Genomic DNA, 13,735 nt, shown 5'->3' with positions numbered 1-13,735 from the left:
TGAGTGAAGGAAGTTTCCTGTCTATTGTCCTGACTATTAACTTCGACATCTCTCTCTTGCTTCAGGCGCCACCTGGGCGGAGAGGGAGAGGGAGCCAGCAACCTACTCTGACCACAGCGAGACACGTGTTGTGACTTCACAATATGGATGTAACGCCTACAAAGGAGATATTTGCCCCAGGGGTAGGTCTCCCATTCCTCTTCCCCACTCAGATTCCCACCCAGTTTTCCAAATATTTCAAGAGAATTTGAGTGGAGCCACCCTTCACCAGCATAAATGATTTTTCCGCTTTTTACAGTCTGGATTACAAATGAATTTCCTTTCTTTTATGCTAAATTTAAAATATTAACTTTCTAGTGGTTTTGATGTCGCAACACAAAGTAATGGCATAGGATTCATTATTTAACTGGAAAGGCCAGTGTGTTTCATGAGTCAGTCTCCATGCTGGAGCCCGTTAGTTACAAGTGTTTACAAGTGATCCTCATGCGTTTTTAAGCCTCTCTACGGCTCAGACAGCACCACTGCACCCGCGGCTTATAGACGGCTGCGGCTCATGGATGACAACATCTGTTTTCCTTCTTTTATTTAGTGGGTGGTGCTCTTTTGTCTAGAATTTATGGACCTTAGAGCACAACTGACATTAGATTGGTACCATTTCAACAATCTTACCGAGCAACTCTGAAACACGCTGTGTGTATAGCTTCCTCTACAGTACCTACTACAGAATCAGAGTACAGAATAAAGTGCTGACAAAAAAAAACAAAAACAAAAAAACAACAAGGCTGTTCATGAATTGAACAGTCTGACGGCTGAGGGGAAGAAGCTGTTCCTGTGACGGGAGGTTCTGGTCTGGATGGACCGTAGCCTCCTGCCAGAGGGAAGAGGAACAAACAGTCCATGTCCAGGATGAGAAGGGTCAGCTCTGATCCGACCTCCACGTCTCTGGGTCCTAGAGGCAAACAGGTCCTGAAGAGGTGGCAGGTTGCAACCGATCACCTTCTCAGCAGAACGTACGATGCGCTGCAGTCTGCTCTTGTCCCTGGAGGTGGCGCTCCAGTACAGTACAGGTACACATTCTGTTTTTTTTTACTCTTGTGTAGGTTTCTACTGCCCTCTTGGCTCTGCATACCCTGTCCTGTGTGAGGCTGGCTTCCACTGCAACCAGTCTGGTTTGGAGCGACCGGCAGGACCATGTGATGCTGGGTTCTACTGTCCAACAGGATCTTTGAATCCCACTGCTCAGCCTTGCCCAGCGGGACATTACTGCCCCTCGGGAGCTCCTCTTCCTGTGCCTTGCCCGCTTGGTACAATCCAACGTAAGTTGGAAAACAACAAATTCCAACCCATGCTTTAATAAAATATAATCCACCACCAAAATGAAATGTCTAATCCTCTTTGTTGCAGCAATAGCCTTCTGTATGGTAATGACATTTTTTCGAGCTGGTATCTTCCTTTGCTGCCCAGTGATGCAGAAAAATATGAATATTTCCAATGGATCTCTTTTGTCTCCCTGGGGCACCGATGCATACTCCCAATTACAGAGCGCTTTAATCAGGCCTCTGTCCTCTTGTCTCACAACATACATCACAAAAGCCCATTTTACAAACGCATGGCTACGACAAGATACACATGAAACGCCCTGAACTTTTTTGTTTCATCTTCAACATGAGAAAAGGCAGGGTACTTCATCCACATGAAGACAGCGCTATAACTGGCTCCTGAAGACGTTGTGGACTGAAAAGAGCTTTTTCTTTAAACCAAACCATCACTTTGGTTGGTGGCCCCTTAACAACTATTGATGTTACACCCCACAACCATGCTGATTTGAGGATGTCTTCATGTGACAGGTTTTAATATCTATTAATAAGTATTTACTTTGATCAGGCTCTGTTGGAGGTTCAGCAGCTGAAGACTGCCTGCCATGTCCACCAGGTCGGTACTGCAACCACAGGGCTTCACTCGAGCCGGGAGGTCAGTGCTCCGAGGGCTTCTACTGTCCTGGAGGCCAAAGTAGTGAGCAACCGCTGGAGCATCTATGCTCACCCGGCCATTACTGTGCAAAGGTCAGAGCTCCTTCTTTAAGATATTCCTGCGGACAACTTATTGTTTGGGGCACTCGGCCGACATGCTTTTGCATTCTGTCCACGTTGACTTGAGGAACATTTACTCATATTTACTGGTTGCCTCAGGGCAGCGTCGCACCGTCAGCCTGTCCTCCAGGCAGCTACCAGCCCAGAGCAGGACAGGCCAGCTGTGAGCCGTGCCCCGCTGGATTCCTTTGCCAGGATGCAGGTAAGGTTGCTGCGCTGAATTAATCAAACAAATGTGTCGTGCTTGTTGTTGGTCTCACAATTGCTTCAGGTACAACACTGCCACGTCGCTGCGCGGAAGGCTTTTACTGTCCCAGCGAGTCGGCCGTCCAGCATCCATGTCCATCGGGACGCTACGGCAACATGACTGGGTTGTTCGCGGAACACCAGTGTTTATTGTGCGATCCTGGGATGTTCTGCAGTGGAACAGGTAAGATTAACTTGCAGAGGAACCGTGCAGCAGAGCGGAACCCGAGGGCATGTGGTGAACGCGCAGCAGTCAGACACACACTTCTGTTTGCATCTTTATGAAACAAAAAAATCTACAACAGAAAGGAGAACTGAGAAGGGAACTGAACCAGGAGAGAAACACACTGATGGAACTGAGAAGTTACAGAGAAAACTGAAGAAACAGAAGCTAAAGTCCTAAAGTGTGGTCTGTTGCTCACTGATGGGCCAGTGAGGCTTCATGAAACACTGTCCTCATCTTTAGAGCTCACTCGGTGTGCGGTTGGTTTAAAAATGAGGCGAGGTTTCACTGAAATGGTTGTTCAAATCCAAAGATTTTTGAGCAGTGAATGGTGAGCATGGAATTATTGTCGCAAACAGAGAGGTCTGTGTCTGAAAATATCCAGCTACGTCTCAATGTAGAGACACAGAAGTATGGTAACAGGACGTAGACATAACCGGAATAAAAACATCCTTTCAAATAAAAATACCTGCAATTTTACCGACAGTTTTAGCTTGAGTCTTGGTGTGTCCAATAACATGTTTGACAGGAAAAACTGGCCCAAGTGGACAGTGTGCTGCAGGATTCGTTTGTGTCGGTGGAGCCTCTGAACCTTCACCATCAGATGGACGGACTGGACTCCCATGTCCCCCTGGATTCTTCTGCTCCGCAGGGACCTTTGTGCCACAGCCGTGTCCAAAAGGAACTTTTAGGTCTTTGTTAGTTTACTCCACCACGTCACACCATATCCATATCCACCTCATTTTCACAAGCTAACAGTTTGATTCAAATTCTTAGATTAGATGGACAGGATTATATATTTTGTTCAAAATATATTTCAGTATCATAGTGTCTTTACGTACAACGGTATTGTTGAGGTCCTACATATGTAAACATTATGAAGCAGCAGTATGTTATTTATGCAGGTGCAGCAGTCCAAATGTATGTTGAACAAGATTCAAAAACAATACGGAAAAAAGTGTTGTAATAACGAATAGTGAAGCAGTCTATTTTCCTTTTATTTTGCTTAGTCATCTCATCTTTATATGCTATACTATACTTTTTATATACTATTTTTATATAGTATGAACATATACTGTATATTTTTTAAATCCATCAAAGATTCTTACTTGAAATAAACGCGATTTTGCAAATGTTTTAAACAGCGAGAAGAGTGGGCTCACAGATGAGTCTCAGTGTCAAAGCTGCAGGCCGGGATTTTACTGTGCGGAGACCGGACTCTCTGCCGTCTCTGGTCCATGTGTGGCAGGTGAGAAACAAGACACAGATTTATCACTGCGGGGGAAACACCGAGAAAATGATGTGGCTTTTTAGGTTTTTATTGCCTTGAAGGATCTCACACGGCTGCACCGGGGTCCGGTCCGTCTGGACGTCTGTGTCCAATTGGCCATTACTGTGCCCAGGGAAGCAGCGTAGCATCACCCTGCCCACCTGGATCCTACCAGAATGAGACTGGCGGAAAAGCTGAGGCAGACTGCAAGCCGTGTCCTCTCGGTGAATGAAGGATTCGGGGGTTTTAACTTTCCCCATTTGAGCTGGTTCTCTCTCACTGCTCTCGCTCGTGTTATCAGGCTTCTTCCAGGAGTTATCTGGACAGAGAGAGTGTAATCCCTGCCCCCCTGGATTCCACTGCCTTCCACAAAGCTCCAGCCCCTCGAGGGTGGCCTCTACTGGACTGTCAAGCCCGCTTCCTTGCCCTGCTGGCTACGTCTGCCCAAGGACGGGTCCAGAGAGTCGACCAGTGCCCTGCCCAAAAGGCACATACAGTCCAGCCCTGGGTTTAAGCTCCTCAGGTGAGCCATCGTTCCACGTGTACAGATAAAAACACAAAAGGAATAGGCCGACAAAAGATGTATGTACAGCCGCTGAATAAAATAAGTGGCAAGTCATGTTGTCTCAGAGTGGTATCGATTGAGCTCCTCCTCCAGGCAGCTTGTTCCTCTGTAAAACGGCTCCTCCAAGCTGTCAACTCCTGTGTTCACAGGCGAGTGCCTTCTGTGTCCAGCCGGTAGCTTCTGCGGGTCAGAAGGATTGGCTCAGCCCTCTGGTGCCTGCGTCCCTGGATTTATCTGTCTGGCCGGCGCCACGGTGCCTAACCCCAATGACACTGCGACTGGGTCTCTCTGTCCGCCGGGTTTGTTCTGCAAACTTGGACATGTCGCAGGTAGATTCTTATTGTTTCAGAGGTTCACACTAGAGCAGCGTCCTTTGTTTTCTTTATACATTGAAAGCCAGCGCGACAGAGACGCGGGGAAAAGCCTGGTCGCAAGAAAAGCTCGTCACTCTATTCTATTATAAGGATATAAAATACCATCTATTCCTGTTAAATAAGCAATTAGAATTCTGATTTGGACGAGATTAATCTGTAAGTGATTTCACATCTCAGCACATATGAGGCCGCTATGTCTTTATTTCCCATGAGTCTCCTCACCTTCACGATATAAAGTAAATAAATTACGCGATACCCTTGTGATATTTAAACTCCACGCTGAAGCAGTGAACGTGGCTGGGGTGTGGGATGAGTCGTGAAGCTGTGTTGTGTTGAGGGGGGCAGCTTTTGTTTCACGCTGCTGTGAGGCTTTGAATGGCGACCACAGATAAAGTGCTGCAGGCCTGACTCTGGTGGACGGATCAATGTCGTCTTCTTTCGATTCCTCCCCTAGGTGACTGCTGGGCTGGGCATTATTGCAACCGGGGCTCCAGTCGACCAGACCAGGCCCTCTGTCCTGCTGGTTTCTTTTGTCCTGTTGGGACGCCGGCCCCCGTTCCATGTCCTGCAGGAACCTTCAGCTCTGTAGCAGGCAACACCCGTGAGGAGAACTGCACCGCCTGTTCCCCTGGATTCTATTGTCCAGGTGAGGAGCAGTTCCTCTATAGTTTCATCTGATGAAAGTACATAGCACAGCATTGTTAATATAGACCTACACTACACTTTATTGGATTTTAGCTTTGTTATATGGCACTCATTTGCTGTGTCATTGTCAAGTCCAATTCCTTCCTTAGTCCTCAACCTGAGGAAAGTACCTTCCTTAGTTTTGAGATTTGCCGCCATCTACTTCAGGATTAAACACCCACATCACCCAGAATGCTTTGTGTATTTTCAGCCAATAAAAAAGTGGAGAATAAAGTGAGCTACAAAAAGTATTCTTTGTTAATGGAGATATAAACATTACGAAAACCCTTGAATTATCTTCACTCATTCAATGCATTATTTACCTCATTGCTGTTTTTTTTACGACCTTTTGTCAGTCTTGTTCTTCTTGTACTGAATCGACAGAAGAACATCAAGTTTGTGAAACCGAGCCCCCCACACAGTCTGAGGACGCAGCTGCATTTAAAGCGGGTCTCATTTCTAAGTCAAACATAGTCCACAACTGAAGGCGCCAGAGTCAAAACACAAACCGGGAAATACAGAGGGACTAGGGAAAAATCTGTAACAAAAGAGAGGTGAATTAGATTGAACCATCAAAACTAGGGAGAACACAAAAACGCTCAGATACAAACTCACGAGGTCCAGGTCAACTCAAAGCACGACGTGGAGGAGAAACACTCAAACTCACACGCAGGAAAAATCTAGAACAATCGTTAAATGAAAAGGCGAGTATAATAAGACTCACACGCGGACTGATTATTCAGTTTGGAAAAGCAGAACTAAAGCGGAGTGAATAGGAGAAAACGGAACTAAGAAAGCGGCTGAAGAGAAATTCAAGTGCGCAGAAAAATCTAGAAAGCTCAGGAGAACAACAAGGAATAGAAGTCTTGGGAGATTTCCCGAATGACAGGAAGTGACCATCTAGCAGCCAGCAGCCTGGAGCTCGCCAGGTGATATCCACAGGAGACGCCATGAGCTCCAGCTGCGCTGCCATTAAGCTGGATGAGAGGAAGGAAAAGGAAACTACAGGGGTTAACAAAATAAAAGCGCAGGAAAGCCACGGAACAGACAAAACACAGTGAAAACATGACACAACACTTGTTTTTGAGGCCTAAAATTGAGGGTTAAGATTGAGGATTGACCTTGGGGTTGAAGTACTGAGGATTAAAGGAGCAATTGGACTCCACCTGTTGTTGGATGCACAAGCCTCCTCCGACTCCCAAAAACTTTTATTGAGGCCTCAGAGCTATTGCAGTAATGTTTTTGTTCACTCAGTTAAAGGAACCATTGAGGCCAGCCTGTGTCCTGCTGGTCATTACTGTCCCCCTGGACTTGTGACGGGAAACAGGTTTCCATGTCCAGCTGGAACCATGAATCCACATTTGGGAGCTTCCAGCCCTGACGCCTGCGAGCCGTGTCCCTCTGGTGGGTGGATCATGTGAGACCTTCATCTAACCACACATTGTGAACCTCACATCTCTTTGTCTGCTTCTGTGCTGGGCTTCCAACAGGGATGTTCTGCTCACAGCCTGGTCAGTCGCAGCCCACTGGACCATGTGAGGCAGGGTTCTACTGTCCCGCTGGATCGTCACGCTCTAACTCCACTGAGCATCAGGTTATTTCATCCCCAATAATACCAACCACTCTCATTGATCCGGTGGTGACATCCTCATTTTGTGTGTACGTTTTGAAAGTAGGGATGGTTTATCGGCGTCTGACTGGATGGGATATCAGATTTTTTTCAAGAAGCCATTTTGCACTTTTGTTGATGCGACTGTAATAAAGCCAATAAAGCAGCAGTAGTCACTAGTGATGGGCTGGTGAGGCTTCATGAAACAGTGTCCCCATTTTTTGAACCCACTAGATGGCACTCTTCACTCAAAAATCTTTGGATTTGATCAAGCACTGCAATGAAGCTCCACCAATTTTCGAACCAACATCGCCGCCTACTGAGCTCTAAAAATAAGGACACTGTTTCATGAAGCTTCATCCGCCCACAACTGCCAGTGAGTATTCAGCAGTTCATTGTAAGGCTAAAACTAGTGATGAGGTTTCATGACAAAGTATTGAAGGGTTAGTGAGGTTTCATAAAACAGTGTTTCATGATGCCTCAATTGCCCCGCACTACTGAAACCTCACATCACGTCTAAACCAAGAGCGCCATTTAGTGTCCTCTGAAAATTAGGCCACTGTTTCCTCACCAGCTGAAACTTATAAGATGCAGCTTTAAAGAGTGGTTTACTGTTTAAGGCACCAATAAAGATGAAGTAGGCATATGATGCATTGTACAAATGTACATTTTGGTGTCTCTCTCCTGCAGGATAATTCAAGCCAAACTCATGTTTGCCCCCCTGGCCACTATTGCCCCCAGGGAACTGGCTTCCCTCTCCCCTGCCCTGCAGGATCCCTGTCCAGCTCCAGAGGGCTGAGAAGACGGGACGAGTGCCTCTCGTGCCCCTCTGGCAGGTTCTGTCGTCAGCCTGGAATGGTGGCTCTCTCTGAGGCGCCACCGTGTGATGCTGGGTAAACTGTTTCATCCTCAAGATGGTCTTACAACATCCTCTTTCAAGTGGGGGGTATTGTGTAGAGCTCATTGAGGCACTTGACCATTCACTCAAGACTGTGTTCTCAGCCAGAAGAGCAGGCGAGGGACAACATGGCTTTGAAATGCCATCAAAGACGGCTTCTGTTTCGAGCACTTGATGTATAAAGGTTCTCAGATTCTGCTGTTTTCAGTGAGGAATGACGGGTTCTGGTGCTAGTGATCAGTCTGTGATTCCACATTAGGTGATATTTGATCTATTACTTAGTGTCTTGTTCCAGGTTTTGACCTGCAATATTATCGTCAAGCTTTTCCAAATCCTCTTCCATCATTGGCAAAAGTACAGTAAAGTCCTTCCTGTACAACATGTTTTGTCAAGCAGGAGCTCTGTCGTCAGATCCTGAGTAGAACCACAATGCTGTCAAATTCATGCATTTTCTTGCACTATTTTGCAAGTTTTCTGCTGTCTGAATTTTGCACGATCGCTCAATGAAGGAAAGAAAGAAAGAAGTCAGTTGTTTCTTTTCCTTTCTTGCATTGCCTTGTCAGTCAAATTCAGGGTCAAAAAGCAAAGGTTTACCTGCTTTCAGCTCTTCTTGTTTGTCAATTGGACACACTTCTTCAGTGGTGCAGGGCTTCAGATTTGCCTGTTGCCCACAGATACGTCTGCCTGAGTGGAAGTCCCAGTCCCACCCCATCAGACGGCTCCCATGGCTACCTCTGCCCTGCAGGCCACCGCTGTCCCGCTGGCTCAGCCACTGAGCTGCCCTGTGAGCCTGGCACTTACAGCCTGGCACCAGGAGCAGCTGAGTGCCGCGCGTGTCCCAGTGGGACGGTGTGTTCTTCCTTTGCCACTCGAGAGCCCGCGACCTGCCCTGCTGGTGAGGAAAATATCTCTGGCACAACGGCACAAAATGAAGGAGCTTCACAGCTCGCAACACAGGACGTCCCCTGTGCTTCATCTGCAGGTCACTACTGCCCAGCAGGAGCAGCTCTGCCACTGCCCTGCCCTTTAGGGACCCTGAGCAATGGAACAGGGGCCAACACTCTCACTGCCTGCACTGCCTGCCCCGCGGGGGCCTTCTGCAACACGTTGGGAGCCTCGACACCACAGGGTACCAAAACACACATGAAAGCCGTCTTGTCGCTCAGATGATGCTATGAACATGGGCAGCCATAAGAGCGGGGGCGTCACTTGCTAAGCTGAAGGCGTGATGAACATTTAAGATGCTGTTTGAAGGTTGCTTACTTCTGGTGTGTGTTGGTCCAGGTAAGTGTTTGCAGGGCTACTTCTGCCAAGGTGGGGCCCAAGCACCGGCGCCACACAGTTCCGACAGCTTCCCCCTTAACGGAGCGTGCCCTGTTGGCCACTATTGCCCCGAGGGATGCCTCGCCCCGGTTCCCTGTCCCTTTGGAAGTGTCCGGAACACCACCGGTAATCACTTCGTACATCTACAACTTTTTCTGTTTGCTTGTTTTGAAATGGTCCTCCTCCACCATCGATGCCACTGCGTGTGGCGCCTCTTCAAACATCGACCCATTTTCCTCACATTCTCTCTCATCTCTTTGATTGTGGACACTTGTTATCTTGGCTTGCTAGAGAAGAGCCTGTCACGATATCAACATGAATTTGAAGTCACCTAGTTGTCATATAACCTCCTGCAGGGACCATAAAAAATGCTGGCTTTTGGCATATGTGGTATTATTTGCCGTACTAGAATGAAGTGTAATGACACATCCACTCAAGTCTTTTGTGTTACAGACAAAAACAAAAGCGTTAGAGTTATTCTTTATTGTAAGTTGATATATTTTTTTCTTTACTTTAATGTTAACAAAGATACAGGTGTACTCATTTTTTTCATATATTTTATTGATGCATTTTTATATTCGACAGACATACAAAGAGCTCTAGGCCCAAACCAGAACAACAACAGAAAAAAATAAAATAAAAATAAATTAAACAAAGAATAAATAAATAGAAAGCGATGGAACATTCAGTTTGTAGATGAAAAGTCCAAGGAAGGGCCACTTCATTCTTAATGTTCACAAAATAGGCAGAGTCCAAAATGGCAATTTTGCAGAATTTATGAGTCTCTTCCAATGTACTTGATAAAAGGATCCCAGGTCCGATGATATTTTTCCATATTGACAGCTATAGAGAACCTGATCCCCTCCAGAAAAAGGCATGAAGCCATGTCGTTCATCCAGATGTTAAAGGATGGAGGTGAAACTGACTTCCAGTCCCGCAAGATGACTCTCTTGGCTACAACCAGAGCAAAGTCCAGAGCCAGCGGGATTGTATTGGGATCAGTAGAACAACTCAGGATGACCAGAGCCCCGTCTGGTCCAAGACCCTGATGATACGCCACACAGAGAGTATGAAAGACATCGGACCAGAAGGTTTAAAGATTTACAGAGGCGGCGGGGAGTTGGGGGGCGTGAAACGCTTACTTCTTCCTCGGAGGGGGGCACAACAGAAAATAACTGAGAAGCACTGCCCTAATGTGATATTTCAAATGCAAGACCAGTCCACTGGCTTATCCAGGAACTTACTCGACTTGAAACAATTCCATGGAAATGTGTCCAATTCACATGAAAAATCTTCAAAGATCTGGTGTCCTTCTCCCTCAGTGATCCCTCTGCTGATGCCGTGTAGGTATCAAAGTACCAACCCGCACACCCCGACCTCTTTTCACGGAGCTTTGATGTGAATCACTCTCTCTACCAGCCCGGCGTCTGATGTCTGGCGAGGCGATTTAACCTGTAAATCCTGTCACAGGTGGAGTGTCGGTGGAGAGCTGCCTGAACTGCCCTGCAGGCCACTACTGTTCTTCAGAGGGTCTTGTCAACCCGAATGGACCGTGTGCCGCGGGTTTCTTCTGCCCCTTTGACTTCTCTTCGACGACACCATACGCTTTTCTCTGCCTCAAGGTTTGAACAAACACCCCTTTACTCATTAGCATTTGCCCACCTAAATCCTTGCACACTGCCATTCATTTCTATTATCGCGCGCCCCGCAGTGTTTCTTCCACAATGAAGCGGGGTTGAATACTCTGCGTCATTCCCAGCCGCTCCTTTCATGCGCCTTTGTTTACTGATTTCTATAGGGTCACTACTGCCCGACAGGCTCTCCCATGGCACTGCCATGTCCCACAGGAGAGTACCAGCCAAATCCTGGCTCAGACAGATGCATCCCCTGTCGCCCGGGATTCTACTGTGAGGAGGCCGTTGCTGGAGACCCCCACTTGTGCCCACCTCACTCCTTCTGCCCGGCAGGTACACGGAGGCGTCTAACCCGATGCAGTTGCTTTCTTTATTACAAAATCAAGCTCTCTAAACAAACCGATATTCATGACCATTATCTGGGTTAGTCTCCAAATCCAAGTGAAAATGAATGAAATAGTTAAGAAAATGTGTTCAGTTTATGTGTGCCATCTTGAGTTACCCATTTCCTTATCGTGTGGAATCTCTTCCAAGGAGGCCATGTGACTTTGTTTGTACCGTAGGTCTGTGAGCAAAATAGCTCATGAACTGACTTCCGTGACGTTTTCAGTCGATCTTGCTCTTTGGACAAGGAAGAGTTGATTTAATTTCTGTGGCGTTTTGGTGAAATCCTTCTTTTGACGGTTCCCTAACTCTGGTGGACAGCGAGCTGCGACCATGAGCGCCGCTTCCACGCGACTAGTTTCGGAACACTGCTGCCCCCTACTGTCCCATTGAGCTCGTGGTTGTCAGCAATATTTCAAATGTTACAATTATAGGATAAATCTGTGTTAATAAGTTTATAAGTGTGTCGTCTAAGTAGTTTACTAGCCATAGTTTGTTTGGTACAACTCGATGCGCTGTGTTGGTGAAAATAATTGCAAAAAGTGTCCATGAGATTTGGGCCTGCTCCGTGTCATAATGTCTCCGGGAATTACAGTCTGCAGGTCTGACCTCACCACCAGAACTGGTCAAACCTTACCACAGTGCTCTCGACATACTGCCCAGAACCTGCAGTCAGTAATGAGGACACTGGAGGAAATCGTAAAATACATAGAAAAAGAGTCTGTTAAAAGCAAAAAAGAAAATCAGATATGTACAGAACACTGAAAAAAAGCAAGCTACCGGATAGAAGTTTTAACATTACCGTATTTTCCAGATTATAAGTCGCTCTGGAGTATAGGTCGCACCAGCCATAAGATGCATAATAAAGTCGAAAAAGTAATTTTTTACTCGCACTGGAGTATAAGTTGCATTTTTGGGGGAAATTTACTTGAAAAAATCCAACACCAAGAACAGACATGTCATCCTGAAAGGCAATTTAAAGTAAAAATAGAACAGCGAACAACAGGCTGAATAAGTGTACGGTACGCTGACGTGACATGAAGCATAAACAATGAACTGAGAACGTGCCTGGTCTCTTCACGTAACATACTGAGAGTTCTTCAGATAACTACAACATAAAGAACAAGCTAACAAGTTACTAACTAAATACAATGAAATCTTCATCCTGTGTGTCACTTTTAAACAAGTCCAACTCTGAAGGTAGAAGATGCAGCGCTTCCTCTTCCGACTCATCATCAGTTGCAGTTCCAATGATTCCAGCCTTTTTGAATGTGAATCCTAGCTGTGGCTTTTAGCCCGCAATTAGCTTTTCTTCATTTCAGTAAAGAGTAACCTCCACTTTTCACCAGTCCCTTACAAGTTTCTCGCCAACTTCAAACTTTCATCCTGCTGCTTGGGTACTGTTTTCGGCTGCGTATTTCACTACATGAATATGATTTTCTTTTCGGTGCCATTTTTGTTCTGCCCTTCTCAGTTGTTTTTATAAGTTACCGCCAATGTTGAAATGGTCGACACAGGCCTACGACGCCCTCTTGCAGTTTAGTGTGAAAATATCATGTGGAATGATATAATGATGTGTTCATAATTTCACACTTAAGTTGCTCCAGAGCATAAATCGCACCCCTGACAGAACTACAGAACTGATACTTATGATCCGGAGAATACGGTAGATTAGCAGTACACTGGCTGTTCGAGTGAGCAGTATGATGAGAGCAGTTTATTTTACTTTGGTTGTGTGTCTGCTCAGGCACGATGGTGCCGCGTCCCTGTCCAGATGGAACCTACACGCCTCCTAACAAGACAGGGCTGCTGGATGAAAGAGAGTGCTGCCCCTGCCCTCCAGGAAAGTTCTGCAGGTAGTGTATAGCAGCAAAGTGCTCCTATAAACAAGCTCCCAAATGGGCAGTGGACCGTGTCCCATTCAAATGAAGCCCGCACGCACTCACACGCAACACAGGCCCAGATACAACCAAAAGGACGACCGTCGTCTTCTGACTCACAGACAAACCAACTTTGTCGGCTTGATGACTTTTTCAGTTAGTTGAATGAAGTGCTGTGAATTATGTGCCATTGTGTGGAGTCTCAGTTCACCGCACGGCTGAATGGATGCCTTTATGTGCATCGCTGTACTAGACTCATTAGCAAAAAGGTTACTGGAATGACCACTTGAAATGTTTCACCGACACGTCGAGCATTTGTTTGCATGCATTTGTTTTCAGGATGGTATGTGACAGGGTCTGTGTTTACGCTCACAGAGCCGGGAGGATTCAGGGTGTGTGTGCTGCAGGGCATCTCTGCCTGTCAGGCAGCGCCGAGTTCACACCACCGGGACCAATTCCCAACGTCTCCCAGTGTCAGTGGGGCGTGGCATGTGCCGGACCATGTCCACCAGGTGGAATGGAGCCAAACAACAATTCACCCGTGTCACGTTTACA

The 13,735-nt window shown here is 46.6% G+C and overlaps 1 protein-coding gene across 6 annotated transcripts in view; it reads left to right on the top strand.

The window, feature by feature from the left end:
• Positions 1 to 13,735, top strand: part of si:ch211-286b4.4 (zonadhesin) — a 52,535-nt gene that overhangs the window by 25,434 nt on the left and 13,366 nt on the right. For all 6 annotated transcript variants that reach the window (XR_008415732.1, XM_053873847.1, XM_053873845.1 and 3 more), the window contains 21 exons: positions 66 to 182; positions 1,101 to 1,316; positions 1,885 to 2,063; positions 2,190 to 2,292; positions 2,362 to 2,520; positions 3,089 to 3,251; positions 3,705 to 3,808; positions 3,874 to 4,053; positions 4,131 to 4,352; positions 4,544 to 4,723; positions 5,223 to 5,414; positions 6,707 to 6,856; positions 6,943 to 7,046; positions 7,752 to 7,954; positions 8,634 to 8,854; positions 8,942 to 9,088; positions 9,244 to 9,408; positions 10,753 to 10,904; positions 11,081 to 11,249; positions 13,048 to 13,156; positions 13,556 to 13,692. Coding sequence is in view for 5 of the 6 variants with exons in the window: in XM_053873847.1 (XP_053729822.1) it covers positions 66 to 182; positions 1,101 to 1,316; positions 1,885 to 2,063; positions 2,190 to 2,292; positions 2,362 to 2,520; positions 3,089 to 3,251; positions 3,705 to 3,808; positions 3,874 to 4,053; positions 4,131 to 4,352; positions 4,544 to 4,723; positions 5,223 to 5,414; positions 6,707 to 6,856; positions 6,943 to 7,046; positions 7,752 to 7,954; positions 8,634 to 8,854; positions 8,942 to 9,088; positions 9,244 to 9,408; positions 10,753 to 10,904; positions 11,081 to 11,249; positions 13,048 to 13,156; positions 13,556 to 13,692 (3,372 nt within the window). In the remaining variant the exon portion in view is untranslated. The remainder of the gene's footprint in view (positions 1 to 65; positions 183 to 1,100; positions 1,317 to 1,884; positions 2,064 to 2,189; positions 2,293 to 2,361; positions 2,521 to 3,088; positions 3,252 to 3,704; positions 3,809 to 3,873; positions 4,054 to 4,130; positions 4,353 to 4,543; positions 4,724 to 5,222; positions 5,415 to 6,706; positions 6,857 to 6,942; positions 7,047 to 7,751; positions 7,955 to 8,633; positions 8,855 to 8,941; positions 9,089 to 9,243; positions 9,409 to 10,752; positions 10,905 to 11,080; positions 11,250 to 13,047; positions 13,157 to 13,555; positions 13,693 to 13,735) is intronic.

The sequence above is a fragment of the Synchiropus splendidus genome, chromosome 8, assembly GCF_027744825.2.
Source record: "Synchiropus splendidus isolate RoL2022-P1 chromosome 8, RoL_Sspl_1.0, whole genome shotgun sequence".
Classification (NCBI taxonomy): domain Eukaryota; kingdom Metazoa; phylum Chordata; class Actinopteri; order Syngnathiformes; family Callionymidae; genus Synchiropus; species Synchiropus splendidus.
This window is presented reverse-complemented; position numbering and strand designations above follow the sequence as displayed.